This window comes from Erpetoichthys calabaricus, chromosome 4 (assembly GCF_900747795.2).
Source record: "Erpetoichthys calabaricus chromosome 4, fErpCal1.3, whole genome shotgun sequence".
Classification (NCBI taxonomy): domain Eukaryota; kingdom Metazoa; phylum Chordata; class Cladistia; order Polypteriformes; family Polypteridae; genus Erpetoichthys; species Erpetoichthys calabaricus.
Genome location: NC_041397.2, coordinates 39,627,279 through 39,642,299, shown reverse-complemented (window position 1 = coordinate 39,642,299; position 15,021 = coordinate 39,627,279). Strand labels below are relative to the sequence as shown.

Genomic DNA, 15,021 nt, shown 5'->3' with positions numbered 1-15,021 from the left:
GGTCTGTAAAAATGTTAACCTAGAATACAAAGCAGTAAACTAAAGGATTTACAGTACTTTTGTAAACTAAGGATTTTGACAGCAAAGTATTCATTTTCATGGAATCAATGCATAAAAACTTCCGCCCTCTGATCCTGTCACCCATCAGAAATACCATATAAGTTCAGACTGAAATGAAATACTAGTGAGTGATAAAGCACTCTGGGGTTAATTACAGTTCAACTAATCAAGGTTCGATTCCAAATCAGTCACTGTGTGCTCTTTGTATGGACCTTTTCCCAGTACTTTAGTTTCACACTACATACCTAAAATATACATATTGAGCTAACTGACTACCTTGATGTTATAAAGTGTAGATGCACATACGGGAGTTGGGAGAGCCCGGTTTGATTTGATGGTGTGCAATACAGGCTTGGTCCCCATCTTGCATCCAGTGTTAATGGGAGAGGCTCTAGCTCCCCAAAACCATAAATTTGAAAGAGCAATGTTGAAAAGCAAATGGATGGGTGAAATACAATTGGCACTACAGTACATTTGCTTTTCATCTTTAGGATATGTTCTCAGTTGCCAGCTTTATTTTAAAAATGTAGAAACAATTAAGGAAATAACAAAAAGTTAAAAAGTAAAAGATACCGAAAGAGCAGTTGACGATTAAACCTATTGGAGTATTACAGCCTCGTGTCACAATCCCTCCTAATCCCCTAACAGCTGTGTTTGGGGTACTTCCAGATGGGCTTAAAGTAGAGAAGGACAAACTGTGATTGCCTTTACTACACTATTGGCACGTAGACTTATCCTGCTCAACTGGAAGAATTCTAACTCACCGGGTAGCTGATGTTATATACTATTTGAAACTGGAAAAAAATCAAATTCACACTTAGAGGATCTGTGCAGAACTTTTTAAAACCTGGCAGGATCTAATCAATAACATTTTAGAATAAGCATTTAAATAGAGGAAGCAGGTTCTCTCCCCTCTTTTACTCCATTTATCTTTATTCATCTGTTAAATTTATCTACTCACTTATCTTTACTAGCATAAAGTTTTACACTGCTGGCCTAGCTCTCTTTCTCAGGGGTGGGGGTTGATTTGTTTCAAAACTTTTTTTTTTTTGTAAAACTTTAGTTGTGTATGGAATGAATAAAATCAATAAAATTAAAAAAAAACAACAAAAAAAAAAACTATTGGAGTATATTGGTATACATTTACTTTCTTAGAAAATGAAATTGTATTTTATGGTGTAGTTGTGGTCCTACAATATGAAAACCACAATGAGCTAATTATTAAGTTATCATTCTAATCATACAGAAATTGATCACGGATTAAGATAATACAGAAAAAGGTAACCTGTAGACTACAATTTTCTGCTGAAGCCAGTCTCTCAATTCACACTCAAAATGACCTATATTTGAATTTAGATATACCTAGTATTATGGTTTGACATTAAATATTTCTGTTGTTGGTGATTGCCTTTCAAAATAATTTTGGTTCTGTTTTAGTTGGATTATTTGAGACTAGCTAAGAAGGAATATCATTAATTAATGAAGTCGTTCAGGACAAGAGTGTATATGTTTTTGAATCTCTTATTTCTGAAAGTACATTGTCACAACTCTATCCCATAGACTGCAATTCTGTTTGTACAATTATTGTGAAATTTACTGTAATCAGCTTTCTTGTGTGTACTTTATACTCACATAAACAATTTAGAAATAGAAAGTGAGTGGTTAAAAGGGGCCAACAGACCTTCTTCATTCAAACAGGAAATCTCTTCTTCCCTCCTCTTTGCAAAATATGCAGTGTTGCTGAAATTGTTAAAAACTCTCAGCAACATTGCTTGCAAATGAAGAAAGTAGCAGGAACTTAGCAAGCAGTTATACCTCTTCCTTCTCTTAGATATTCTAACTGATTGCAACATTTACCTTTTCAGCTAAATCAACTGTAACTTTTAAAGGGTAAAAACTGAATGGTAAAACAGACCTCAATATCAGAAACCCTCTCCAAATTAGAGAAACTTTTAGTCCAAAAATTCTGAAAAATTATTCTCTACAAGGATTATGATTAAATACATAACTAACATGTAAAACAACAAGATTGCTAGCAGTCTGATAAATTAAAGATGTGGTGATTTACTTTGCTTTTTCTGGAAATGAATATGACATTTTTTTTAAATAAAAACACACAGTTCCTGTATTACTGCCTTTTCATGCAAATGTCTTTCCTAGCAATTAAATAAATTACACAGCAAAAAGCAAAACTTCCCCTGTAGTAATACTTCCCATTAAACTCCAAAGGATTTTTTTCTGTTGTAATTAGAAGAGATTAGATGTGTTTAACTACCTATAGATACTAACCACTCATTTAACACCATGAATAAAATTATTAAACATATCCACACATGTGATGGGACAGAATATTCAGATTACATAATTAAACCTCCATGTCTCTGTCAGATGCTCTGGTAGCCTCCCAAATTATAAAGACTTGGTAGATTAGGGAAAGTGTTGATTCTAAACTGGCCCCGATTGAGAAAATGTTTGCTTGCACATAAGTGTACCCCAAAATGGACCCCCATCAATGGCTTGCTCCTGTCTAATGTTCAATGGGAGTGGAATAGATTCTGTTTTGCCAAAAGCCTTACATGGACAAAGAGGATTCAGAAAATGGAGAAATAATTAAAACCATTACATCATTCTAAAATATTAAATTTTTTTGCACATCATTACAGGCATGATCACTCAAAGTTAAATACTTGGTTTCCAACCAAAACAAAATTTTTAAGTATTTTAGAAAACAATTTTTATTAAGACATTGTTTAATTGATTTATTTCTTAAAACATGACCTATTTAAAAGAAATATAAACTGAAGCTTTTCAGTCCAACTGGCAAAAAGAAATATATCCAAACAAAAATGCTGTATGTCTACCATGAACATTATGCTTGCTTTTTACCCTCAATAACCACGACCAGAAAGCCACTGCTGTAGTATGAAGGTGGTGAAGGTAACACAGAAGTATTTTTGTAATTATTCTTATGAGAAACGAAAAACAATTATGTTGTGTGTTTTATGCATCTAATGAAAGTTTTTGCTTATTAATTTAATATGCACATCATCACAACAAGACTTCTTTAGTTATATAAAGTATATAAACTTTGTTGGCATGAATGACTTTCTGCTTTTTATGGATAAGAGAAAGTGCTGCATGTCTGTGTTTTTGTTTTTCCTTATGCCTCCTCACCCCCACAAATTTGGAAATAATGCTGCATGGTTGTGTGCATGAGTGATCCGGCGATGGACCAGCACCCACACCAGAATGCTGCTATATGACAAGTGTCATGAACTGTTAGGTACTGTAAGCTAAAGAAAATGAATACCAGACAAGTTAAAACACAAAGGAAAAAAAAAAAGATACTGAAGGGGCCAGCTATTTATAAATGTGTGTCATTTACAGTAAGTGTTAATATGGAGGGCCGTGCTTCCCCACCCAGGCCTACTTGTCATTTTATAGTTCCTTTTTTGTATATAGTGCATAAAATCTTCCCTTTAACTGAACATCTAGTTTTAAACTTTATTCATTTAGATTTTGAAAAACATACAACTAAAGATCTTTTATACTGCACTGTCAAATTTCTAACTAAACTGTATTTTATTTCATCTTTCCAAAGAAGTTATAGGGTGTTGTACCGTGTTAGCCATTATGAATGTAGAGAAAAGCCAAGCAAAATGACACCTTTTATTGGCTAACTAGAAAGATTACAATATGCAAGCTTTCGAGGCAACTCAGGCCCCTTCTTCAGGCAAGATTACCTTGCCTGAAGAAGGGGCCTGAGTTGCCTCGAAAGCTTGCATATTGTAATCTTTCTAGTTAGCCAATAAAAGGTGTCATTTTGCTTGGCTTTTCTCTACAAAGAAGTTATTAAACTGAACTTTCTAAAATGTTTCTAAACAATATTTTAGGTGCCAACAAACACATTATCTGCAAATATGACTGAGGCTTCCAATCTAATAACTTACTCAACATGCCATTAAAGTCATATAGATGAATTTATTTGCAGTTCCAGCTGCTTGATCTTATTATAAGTCCTAAGAAGCAATCAAGCTAAACTACAGGAACTTATTGTGGACTAGTGCTAATGTATACTTAATGTTAATTTATGGACTTGATTTTCTTATTTCACTTGCTACCTGTGGGGTCTATCATTCTAATATGTCTTTGAACAGCTCCAGACCCTATTCAGAATATTAATTCATGAAGATTCACTGAAGATATAATGTTTGTGTGTTATCTAATGGCAATACCATTTCAAATATTTTCTTGAATATTCACAGTTTTGTCAATACTTCAGCTGTTATTACAAAAAAACAAGCAGATTACTAAATATCTAATAATATCAAAATCAATTCTTTGTAAACTTCCTAAAAGTCTTCCTATTTAAGAATGAACACCCCAGAACAATGTAGTTTTCACATTCTACATTAAACAATCTCACTCTTCATTGACTCTGTTTAAAGTTTTAATTATAATCATATACTGTATATTATGTAGCATGATCTTGTTATCAAAGGTTAACAACAGAGAGCAGGGGAACACAAAAAAAAACCACTACAGTAATCCCTCGCTACTTCGCGGTTCACTTTTCGCGGATTCACGACTTCGCGGGTTTTTAAATACAAGTGATTGCCCGCCTATCGCGGAAGTTATGTTCCAGACCCATCAGCAACAGGAGAAAATCCGCGATATAGAAAGACCATATAAACATTTTTATAGTTTAAGCCTTAAAATACCCATCCCACATGCTTTAAACACATGTAAACTTATAAAACACACTTTGTTAACACATATGATATGTGGATGTTGGGCTAAGGATATGAGTAACATCTCACTATTATAAAACATTTTAACTTCACGCAAGACAGTGAGACAGGAAAATTGGTGATGTACAGGCTTTTAAATTATTGACAGGCAGAGCGACAAGCAGCACAAAGCCAGCACAAAGTCCACTTCTCCTTAGCGTTCATTCAGCTCCCCACCCCCTTGACAATGCGAACTGCGCCTCGGGGAGGGGGGGTTTGAGCGAACGTGCGTTCAGCCCTCACAAAACCACACACACACACACTCCTCCTCCTTCCGAACGCGCAGAGCGACAAGCAGGCATTTTGGCAGAAGCAGCACAAAGTCCATTTCTGCTCAGCGTGAGTTCAGCTGCCCCCCTTCACAAAGCGAGTGCAGACACATTGACGTCTGATCGCTGCGTGCAGTGTGCAGTGTTGGTCTGCGGTGTTTAAGAATGTAGAAAGTGTTTAAGAGCATAGGAAGTGTTTATAAGAGTGTGGGAAAGGTTAACAAGAGAGTGAGAAAGGTTTATAAGAGTGTGGGAAGGGTTTATAAAGCCTTAAAATATGTATTAATAATAATAAAATATATATAGGTCGCTACTTCGCGGATTTTCACCTATCGCGGGGGGCTCTGGAACGTAACCCCCGCGATAGGTGAGGGATTACTGTATTCATGAATAAAAACATAGTACTTGAATATTTTGTTTTAGTCAATTTTACATTATGTTACTACCACTATGTATTACACACAGTGGTAATAATATTTTTTAGTAATACTAATTCAGTGTTTTGAAAGGAGGATAGCTTTTCCAGTGATATGAAATTCAAACAACAGATTGCTTAAACAAAGTCCAGTATAAACTTTTTTTTTTTTTTTTTAAAAAGGTATATGTAGGTACTTCTGTATTTTAGACATAAAGACTCTACTATTCTAATCTGGTATCTTCCTTAATATTTAACTGTCTATTAAACTTGCATAAAATCAACACAGGATTAACCGCAATATTAAGCAAAACTTCTGAATTCAGTAACTTAAAGTAGTTTCCTTCTTTGTTTGTGTTAGCCTCTTGCATTTGCTAGAATGAAGTAACTTAGTTGTGTTATTTTAATAACCAAGGGGAAGCCTAGCAAGAACTAAACTAAAAATGCAGCCTGGAATATACAGGTACAAAATGTGTGATTTGCACCATTTGTTTTAGTAATCTACTAAACTGGCCCATTTTAATGACAAACAATTACATATTACAAATTGACGTCTCCCATTATTGTACTCAGTGTAACCTTCTTCAGCCAACAAGATACTCTGGAAGGCACAAGACAGGGGCTTTCATTACCACCAGTAGTTAGCACTGTTTATGTATGATGAATTGAATGTCACCAATTGCATTATATTGCAGAATGCAAAATTTGTAATAAGGGGCAACTGGGAACTATGTGAACAGTCAATGGTTGTTAAAAAAGCGGCATATTTCAACATACAAACACACACGAAAACAAACTTTATATAAATAATGTATGGTATAACTTCTAAATAACAAGAAACAAAAGGAAAAACATTAGATTAATTAATTTCTGTTTAACCTCATTAGTGTTACATTTTTTCCTCAAAGAATACCCGTAAAAAGCATTTTTTGGATTGAAAAATTACATTTTTATTACATCTCATCTTTCTACTGTAAAACATGCAAAACACTAAAAGTACAAATGATTAATAATAACAACAATAAGAATAATAATATGAAAAGCACACTGCACATGTGCGAGTGACACGAGTGTCACTTTTGGATTCCCAGCATTAATGACCATTCCCAGAATCACTGACCATTTCAATTTCACTGCAGATGAGAGGCATTTCTTACAAGACGCCATTATGAAGATAGGAGAAGGCAATTCTACACCATTGCCATTTTTACAGCCCAAGTAAACTTCGCATCTATAACGTGCCCGAGTGAAACTCAGGACTAATGCTTTTATCTCTGTTTTAACAGCCTGAATGATGCTCGGGACTAACGATAAGGAGATTAAAAGAAACCAGTGGTGAGGTAATAAACTCACTGGCTGAACTTCAACATGGACACATTTTAATTTCTTGCATAGGTAAAAACTTTAAAAATGGTTTCAATGTACGTGACAAGACTTTTGCCTCTAAACACCAAAATAAGGAAAAAAAAGGAAAAAGTGAATTCTGTACCTCTGAACTTACTGTATTTTTCTTAGCCATTCGCCAAAGCTTGCAAGTAAGTCCCATATAACTCAGAGCAGAAAGCATGAAGAGGATGAAAGCATATTTATGGATAACTGTAGAAAAAAAGAAAACATATTGAAGTAACTTGAGGAAAAAAGTCTGATTATTCACCCAGCCAATCAAATGGTTTTTTACATATTAAAAAAAGACACTCTTGATAATATAAAAAATGTTTCTTTAGGAAGTAATTTCTAACCAGAATATGCTGGGAAGATGAAGAGACCTCCACAAGAGTATCCTGTTAATGGTGACAAATTCATGGCAGTCTATTAGCCTTGCAACCCCACAGATTTATTTTCTCCAGTATCCCGACAACTTACTTTCCTGTACTCTCTACCCATCTAAACACATTTTGAAATTATGCTGGATATTAAGATTCTCTACTGATATAAATAACTGTTTGTTAATTTGATCTTTTTTGTTAGCTATTAACATTGTAAATTGTAATTAATATTGTAAATATTTTATTGTAATATTTGAGTTACATAAATGTTGTTGCTATTGACAATGAAAAATTGGGGGAAAAAAGCAAGTGGCCCCACAATGCTACCACAGCACACATCAAACTACTGCCAAAAGCCACCTGGACCCATTCAATCCCATTTTATTTAATGAATTGATGCCATAGATTAAATTCACATAAAAAACACAACACTTGAGATTTTTTAGCACAATGCAGAAATAGGCCTAATTACTCCGTATGAAACTTCAGCATCAGGGAAAATATATATTTTTACAAAAAACACAACATTACTAACATGCAAAGGTTTAACAAACCATTCAGTTTTTCGAATTAAATACTGGCAAGGAAAATTACCTTCCCTCTGCTGCCATCTAATGGCACTTAAAAAGTTCACTACAAATGCTGTATAAACTTTTAATAATCTTAAGAAAACCCAAAGATTCATTTTTCTGGAGCATTCCACACCACCCCAGCATGGAGTTTAAGGGAAACCAGAATCTTAATAGATAAACATAAGCAAAATGAAAAAAAATAATAAAAGTCATTAATAAGTAAATGCATTTCACAGACAAATAATGATAAATTGCATGAATAAAACATTAATAATTTATAATATCCATCCATCCATCCATTATCCAACCCGCTGAATCCGAACACAGGGTCACGGGGGTCTGCTGGAGCCAATCCCAGCCAACACAGGGCACAAGGCAGGGAACCAATCCCGGGCAGGGTGCCAACCCACTGCAGGACACACACAAACACACACCAAGCACACACTAGGGCCAATTTAGAATCACCAATCCACCTAACTTGCATGTCTTTGGACTGTGGGAGGAAACCGGAGTGCCCGGAGGAAACCCACACAGACACGGGGACAACATGCAAACTCCACGCAGGGTGGACCCGGGAAGCGAACCCGGGTCTCCTAACTGCGAGGCAGCAGCGCTACCACTGCGCCACCGTGCCGCCCTTAATTTATAATGTGTGAATGTTTAATGCCATAAAGTTACAAAACATGTACTAGTAACAATGGTGAGAATATATGGACTTTTTAAAATTTTCTGAACCAACTATTTGTTATTAATGGGAAAGATTCTAGCTGCACAGCGTTCATGGCTGGTGCCAACCCAGAAATGACACCAGTCCACAGTACAGTATATAATTTCTTCTCATTAGTCTCATATACCGTGACCCTGTGTTCGGATTCAGCGGGTTGGAAAATGGATGGATGGATGGATAGTCTCATATAGATTCAACATTTGACCTAACAAGAAATCTATAGATTAATGGAAGACAGCCAAGTCCCAGAATGTAATAATGGAAATACTGTAAACGAACACTGCATAAACATAAAAATGGGATTTTGCAGGTGGAAAATAGCCTGTGGTTTACCTACTATATACCAGTAAATACCAACTTTAAAGTATTGCATTTGAAAAGACACTTGCTGACCTTTACTGTTCTAAAGCTTATATCCAAGTGCAGAAGTGTCATCTAATTAAATCAAATTTGACTGCAGCCTGCAAACCTTATGACATTACTCACAACATGCTCACTCATGGGTTTAATTCTAAACACAATCATTCCAGTGCATTAGTCACTTGTACCAATAAAATACATTGCATTGTTCATTCCAGCAGATTGTGTTATACAACGGACACCACTGACTCCATGAAGATCACAGCATCATCAGAAAAGTCAAGATCAGTGAATCTTTCTTCACCAACAGATGCCCCACATCCACTGGACATCACAACCTTGCCGAACATCTGGTCCATGAAAGCATTGAATACATTAGGAGCAAGAACATACCTCTGACAAACCCCAGAATCAACTAGGAAAAACAAAGAGGTTCTGCCTCCACTCTGCACAGCACTCACAGTACCAGTGTACAGGCTGGCCATGACTTCCAGCAACTTTGAGAAGATCCCACAAAGACTCAGTATGTCCCACAGGGCAGCTCAATCAACTGCTTTACAAAAATTGACAAAGGCTGCAAAGAAACTACCAACTAGTTTCATTAATGGAAGCCAGGACAAGTAGATGATGAGACTTGGTATTTAATAATATGCCGTGTTAGTGTTTTCATTCTTTCAAGACAAATCTTTACCATATTGAATATTTTTCGTTGTCTGAAAATTGCATCTATATGTTACATGGTCCAGAACAGATTTTTACTTACTGGGCCTTCCTTTCTCTCTCATGTATTTCAAAACAATGAATTAACACAGATAACTCATGATATACAGGTTAAAATGGAAGCACATTAGCTGAAGAGCTACTATTTCCTTTTGCATTTGCACCTTATTATTAACTGATGGCTATTTAAGAAAACAGGCTAGAATTGAAACCTTAATGCAACTTTTTAAAACTAAATAAACTATTAATGGCTTTGAATTGTAACAATTTAACTAAAGCTAATCCCAAAAAATAGCTTTATTAGTAAATAAATGGGCTCTAATTATAAATTTGGTTAAACCAAAAACCTCCAGCCACTGTGGACCTCCAGAACCAGAGTTGAGCACCCCTGTTTAAGGTAACTGTGGACATGTGGCTTACATATATTATTAGAAACCATCTTTTAATACTTGGGAGGGTAAAGACTAAAATGCACAACTGAATTGTTATGAAGTTTCAGAATACCAAAGTAACTCTTAAACCTGGACTATTAGAGTTCAATGCCCTTATTTTGACCCCACATAAAAGATAAATGAAAGAGCATCATTAGGGTACAATGTGTAAAGGATATGTTCCTGCTCCTCCCTAGGTGCAGTGTACTCAATCCTCACCACACAGGGTGTGCAATGTACCTAGTTTTTGCACAAACATTAACAATACAGATAACTTTTGGTCTATAACAGGGGTGTGCAAAGTCATTCCTGGAGGGCCGCAGTGGCCGCGGGTTTTTATTCCAACTCAGTTGTTTAATTAGAAAACAATCCTTGCCAATAATTACATTTCATGGCTTGTTAGTGCTTTAACTCTGCTATGTCAAGTCATTCTCAAATCCTAGATTTTTTTTTCCATTCTAAAGATATCTAAATATTTTGAAGTGTAAAACGGATGGGTAATTCTCAATCCTTGACTTTTTTGTCTTCTCTTTCCTTCCAAGTATTTAATTAAACCAAATAGTGCATGATAAATACACACAGGCGTAAAGGGTAACAAGCAAAATGGATAACTGCTGGTTTCTTTTGTCATTTGCATCTTATTGCTAATAAGGAGCAATTAAAAACCAAGAATGCAGCTGTTTAAGACTTAAATAAGCAATAAGGGTTCAAAATCTTAACGAGGGAGATAACTAAAAGGAAGCAGAAGTGTTTCTAGAGCAATTAGTGCTTCTTATTAAGCAATTGGGTTGGAACAAAAGCCTGCAGCCACTGCGGCCCTCCAGGAATGACTTTGCACATCCCTGGTCTATAATATAGCCCTCAGCTCAGGTTGAGAGATCTTGGATATGGGTAGTTAAAAACATTTTGATACCTATCTAGCATGCTAATCTTTAACTTGAAGCACATCACTAAAATCTTGCCCATTACACTAAACCAGGGGTAGGCAACGTCGGTCCTGGAGTGCCACTGTATGTGCAGGTTTTTGTTCCAACCCAGTTAATTAACGAGAACTCAATTATTGCTGATGAAGCACAGATTGCTTAAGTGACATTTTAATGCTTCATTTTAGTGGTCTCGCTTGTTAAGGTTCTCCAACCTTAATTGCTTATTTCAATCTTAAACTGCTGCATTCAGTGTTTTAATTGCTCCTTATTAGCAATAAGATGTAAAACAGGGGTAGGCAATGTCGGTCCTGGTGAGCCGCAGTGGCTACAGGTTTTCATTCAACCCAATTGCTTAATTAGAAACCAATCATTGCCAATCTCAGACCTTATTTAATTTTATGGCTTGTTAGTCTGTGCAATGTAAGGCTTTTATATCATAGATTTTTTTCCTCTGCGGTGGGTTGGCACCCTGCCTGGGATTGGTTCCTGCCTTGTGCCCTGTGTTGGCTGGGATTGGCTCCAGCAGACCCCCGTGACCCTGTGTTTGGATTCAGCGGGTTGGAAAAATGGATGGATGGATGGATTTTTTTCCTTTCCAAGGATATCATCCAAATGATTTGAAGCCTAAAACAGATCATTTTCAGTCTGTCACATTTTTCTATTAAGTGTTTTATTAAATCAAACCGTGCATGATGAACACACACAGATGTAATTGGAAAAAAGCTAGCTGGAGAACTGCTGGCTGCTTTGTCTTTTACATCTTATTGCTAATAAGGAGCAATTAAAACACTGAATGCAGCAGTTTAAGATTGAAATAAGCAATTAAGGTTGGAGAACCTTAACAAACGAGACCACTAAAATGAAGCATTAAAATGTCACTTAAGCAATATGTGCTTCATCAGCAATAATTGAGTTCTCGTTAAGGAACTGGGTTGGAACAAAAACCTGCACATACTGTGGCACTCCAGGACCGACATTGCCTACCCCTGCACTAAACCATATCTGTTATAAAAATTGCTAAAATCAGAAGTGTTCAGGATCAATCTCCGGAGAGACAGATAATCCATTTAATGGCACATGTTCAATGGAAGGCAATATTAGTCCTTTCAAGCTAGTGCTAATAAAAGGTAACTGATTACATAATCCGTGTGTTAGCATTCACCATCAATGTTCGTTGATTGTTCAAGTCAAACTGCCACCATTCTTACATTTATTACTGCCACTGTCATGATAAGCAGCTGCCACACACACACTGCTAGGCCTGTGGCAGTGTGCATTGTGAACATAATGTTAAGTTATTTTACAGCAACATTAATTGTAGGAATATGCTGCCAGTTCATGGCTCAAAGACTCTGAAATCACAGTTGGCACTTACACTTAAAATACTCCATACAGAGGATATGTCAGCTATACTGTAGATTTGGTGTTCAGTATGTATTAGGATCTCAAACTAAACAAATTTCAAGTGTGTGATCCATAACTTTGACAGTCTGAATTTGTCACTGTATTTCCAATAAGAGAAGAAGCAGTGGATAAGAATGGCAGATGAAAGTAAAGGAAAAGGAGAATATCAAAGTTAATGTCCAGCTATGGACGGTACATCTCCTTTCACTTTTGGTTTTTCTAAAGATTAGTGCATTCAGGCTTCTTCAAGCTGGATTTCCACAAGTTTTTTTGACTGTTAGAAAATGCTTTCATGTAGTGATTAGAGTATGCTGCTTGAAGAGAAGCAGGGATTTTATGTACAAAAAGTTACATCTTCCAATACATATTTTGTATGAAAATTATTTTGGTTGTTTGGGTATCATTAATTCATCTTATATGCTTTATAAAGACTTCAGATTAAGGTTTTTGAAGCCTATTTTAACATTTTCAGCAGTGATTCTCAGTAGAATTTCCATGTTCACAATGTGTCTTTGTAGGTTTGAGTAGGTGGGTGAACTTGGGTAAATGTGTTGGCCATGCAAATCGACTAGTGCCCTCTTGAGGGGTGGTTCCTGTCATGTATCCAATGCTGCCAGGACAGGTTTTAGCTTCATGTAGGCCTGAAATTGATTAAGCACAGCTGACAGTGACGTTAACCTAGATTTTTAATTTAGATAGTACCTGCAGTAATTAACAAGTTCAGACACCTGGAATATCAAGAGAAAATACCACATAGACATGGTAAAAATATGTAAATTTCATAAAGACATAGCAATACATATCATGCATTACTATGAAATTTCAAAAGACCAGTATAGTATGTTTGCTATATTACAGAGTGAACAAGTTAAAGTCAGATTAAAACTATTAGTAATTACCATGTTAAAGATGTTGCACCCGATTGATTAAACTTGTTTTTCTAACTTCAAGGAGGACAATACATCTTTTTCTCTTTTTTAAAGATATTAGCAATGTACAATTGTGAACTCAATTAGGACATGTATAGCATAAATTTACAAAGCATAAGTTAAGCTTTTATCAATCAAAAATTGAGATTTGAATGTTTACATTAAAACTGTGCATCAAATGTATTTCAGTGCATGTTACAAATGCTTGAGCTACACGAGTACATTCTCACATCAAATAAGCAAAAAACAAATTGTTTTCCAATTTAAATATTGTTGGTTACAAAATTAAACATGAAATGGGTTCTTGCATGATTTTTTTTTAATTTCATTTTTTACATTAGTATAAAATGATTTTTTCATAAGGCTGTGTAAATTTTTGAAAAACCACAGCATTTTGCTTCTTACAAATTCAGTGACTTGCATATAATTAAAGATTATATGTATTGCATAAAAATGGGGAAAAGATGGTTTTCCCTTCTTTAGCAAGTCTAACCAGTAGAGATTCAAAGCTATACAATGTAAAACTGAAAATATCTAGTTGGCAACCACAGGAGGTCAGTGTAACCTTCTGTGTAAAAAAAGAGTGAAATAAGCACTATCCACTAATCTTTTTCATTACATGTGAAATATTTGAATTTAGAGGGCTGCTCTGAAGCCAGTGTAGTTTGCAGTTCTCTTTTCCCTCCAGCTGCAGAAACTAGAACAACTACATACTAAATATACTAGCTGTGTAAGCCTGTACTGAAGAAAAAAAAAAAAAAAAAATTGAAATGTGGAAATGTCAGGTAATTGAAGGGAACTACTCTGGGCAACTCACTCCTAAGAGGTTTTGCGGTGCCAACTAGCTTGCATCATTTATGCATTAATGGCTAAGTGACCGTCTTTCTTCGGAGGTTTCCTTTGGCCAGTGTATTAGTGGTGGGAGGAAAAGTAAAAGGGATACCGTTTTGCCAATCTGCTCACCTCGCTTCTGTATTAGCTGCTAAGCGAATAACTCTTTCTTTGGAGTTTTCACTTTGCTGACATTCTGGCCTCACTTGTGTTTCCAATGTCTGTCTGTCTGTGTCTGTCTGCTTTTCACTGGAACTACTTGGCAATATTTGTTTGTTCAACAGAATTTACCATCTACAGATTGTTAGGAAGTATCCTTTTGATGTTTTTGAGGGGAGGGAGGGAGAAAGGGAGGCGGGAGAGGGAGAGAGATCAGAGTTACGTGTTTTAGAGGGTGGCTGCTAATTGCAAGAGATATCACGGCCACATCCTTTTCTCCCCATGCGAGGGACGCTCTCCCATTAGAACTAAACACAATCAGATACAGTGCTAACATTTGACGTTCGGAGCATACCTACCTTTAGCTTGGCCAGAATTATATATAAATATATATATTTAAATTGATTTTTAAAGTTTGTCCTGTTTCACTACTATGGAGGACAGCTAGTATATATATGTGTGTGTATAATAAATTAAATAAACTATACACAATGGGTACTGTATTGTAGAAAATGAAAATACAGAAAAAATAAAAGTGCAAGTATAACTGGGTAATAAGATATTGACAGAAGTCTTTGCCCACAAGTCTGAATTTCCCAACTTTACCTTGAGCAAGGCCCTTAATGTGCAATTGCTTTATCCTGGGTATGATGTTAATCTGC

At 35.8% G+C, this 15,021-nt stretch overlaps 2 protein-coding genes across 6 annotated transcripts in view; one reads left to right on the top strand and one right to left on the bottom strand.

The window, feature by feature from the left end:
• The window catches only part of slc6a7 (solute carrier family 6 member 7), a 666,512-nt gene that overhangs the window by 502,461 nt on the left and 149,030 nt on the right, over positions 1-15,021 (top strand). The window lies entirely within an intron of this gene.
• The window catches only part of pgap2 (post-GPI attachment to proteins 2), a 91,121-nt gene that overhangs the window by 64,330 nt on the left and 11,770 nt on the right, over positions 1-15,021 (bottom strand). For 3 of the 5 annotated variants that reach the window (XM_051926497.1, XM_051926499.1, XM_051926500.1), the window contains one exon: positions 7,024-7,130. In XM_051926497.1, the coding sequence (XP_051782457.1) occupies positions 7,024-7,130 (107 nt within the window). The remainder of the gene's footprint in view (positions 1-7,023; positions 7,131-15,021) is intronic. The other 2 variants (XM_051926498.1, XM_051926501.1) reach the window with 1 other exon arrangement.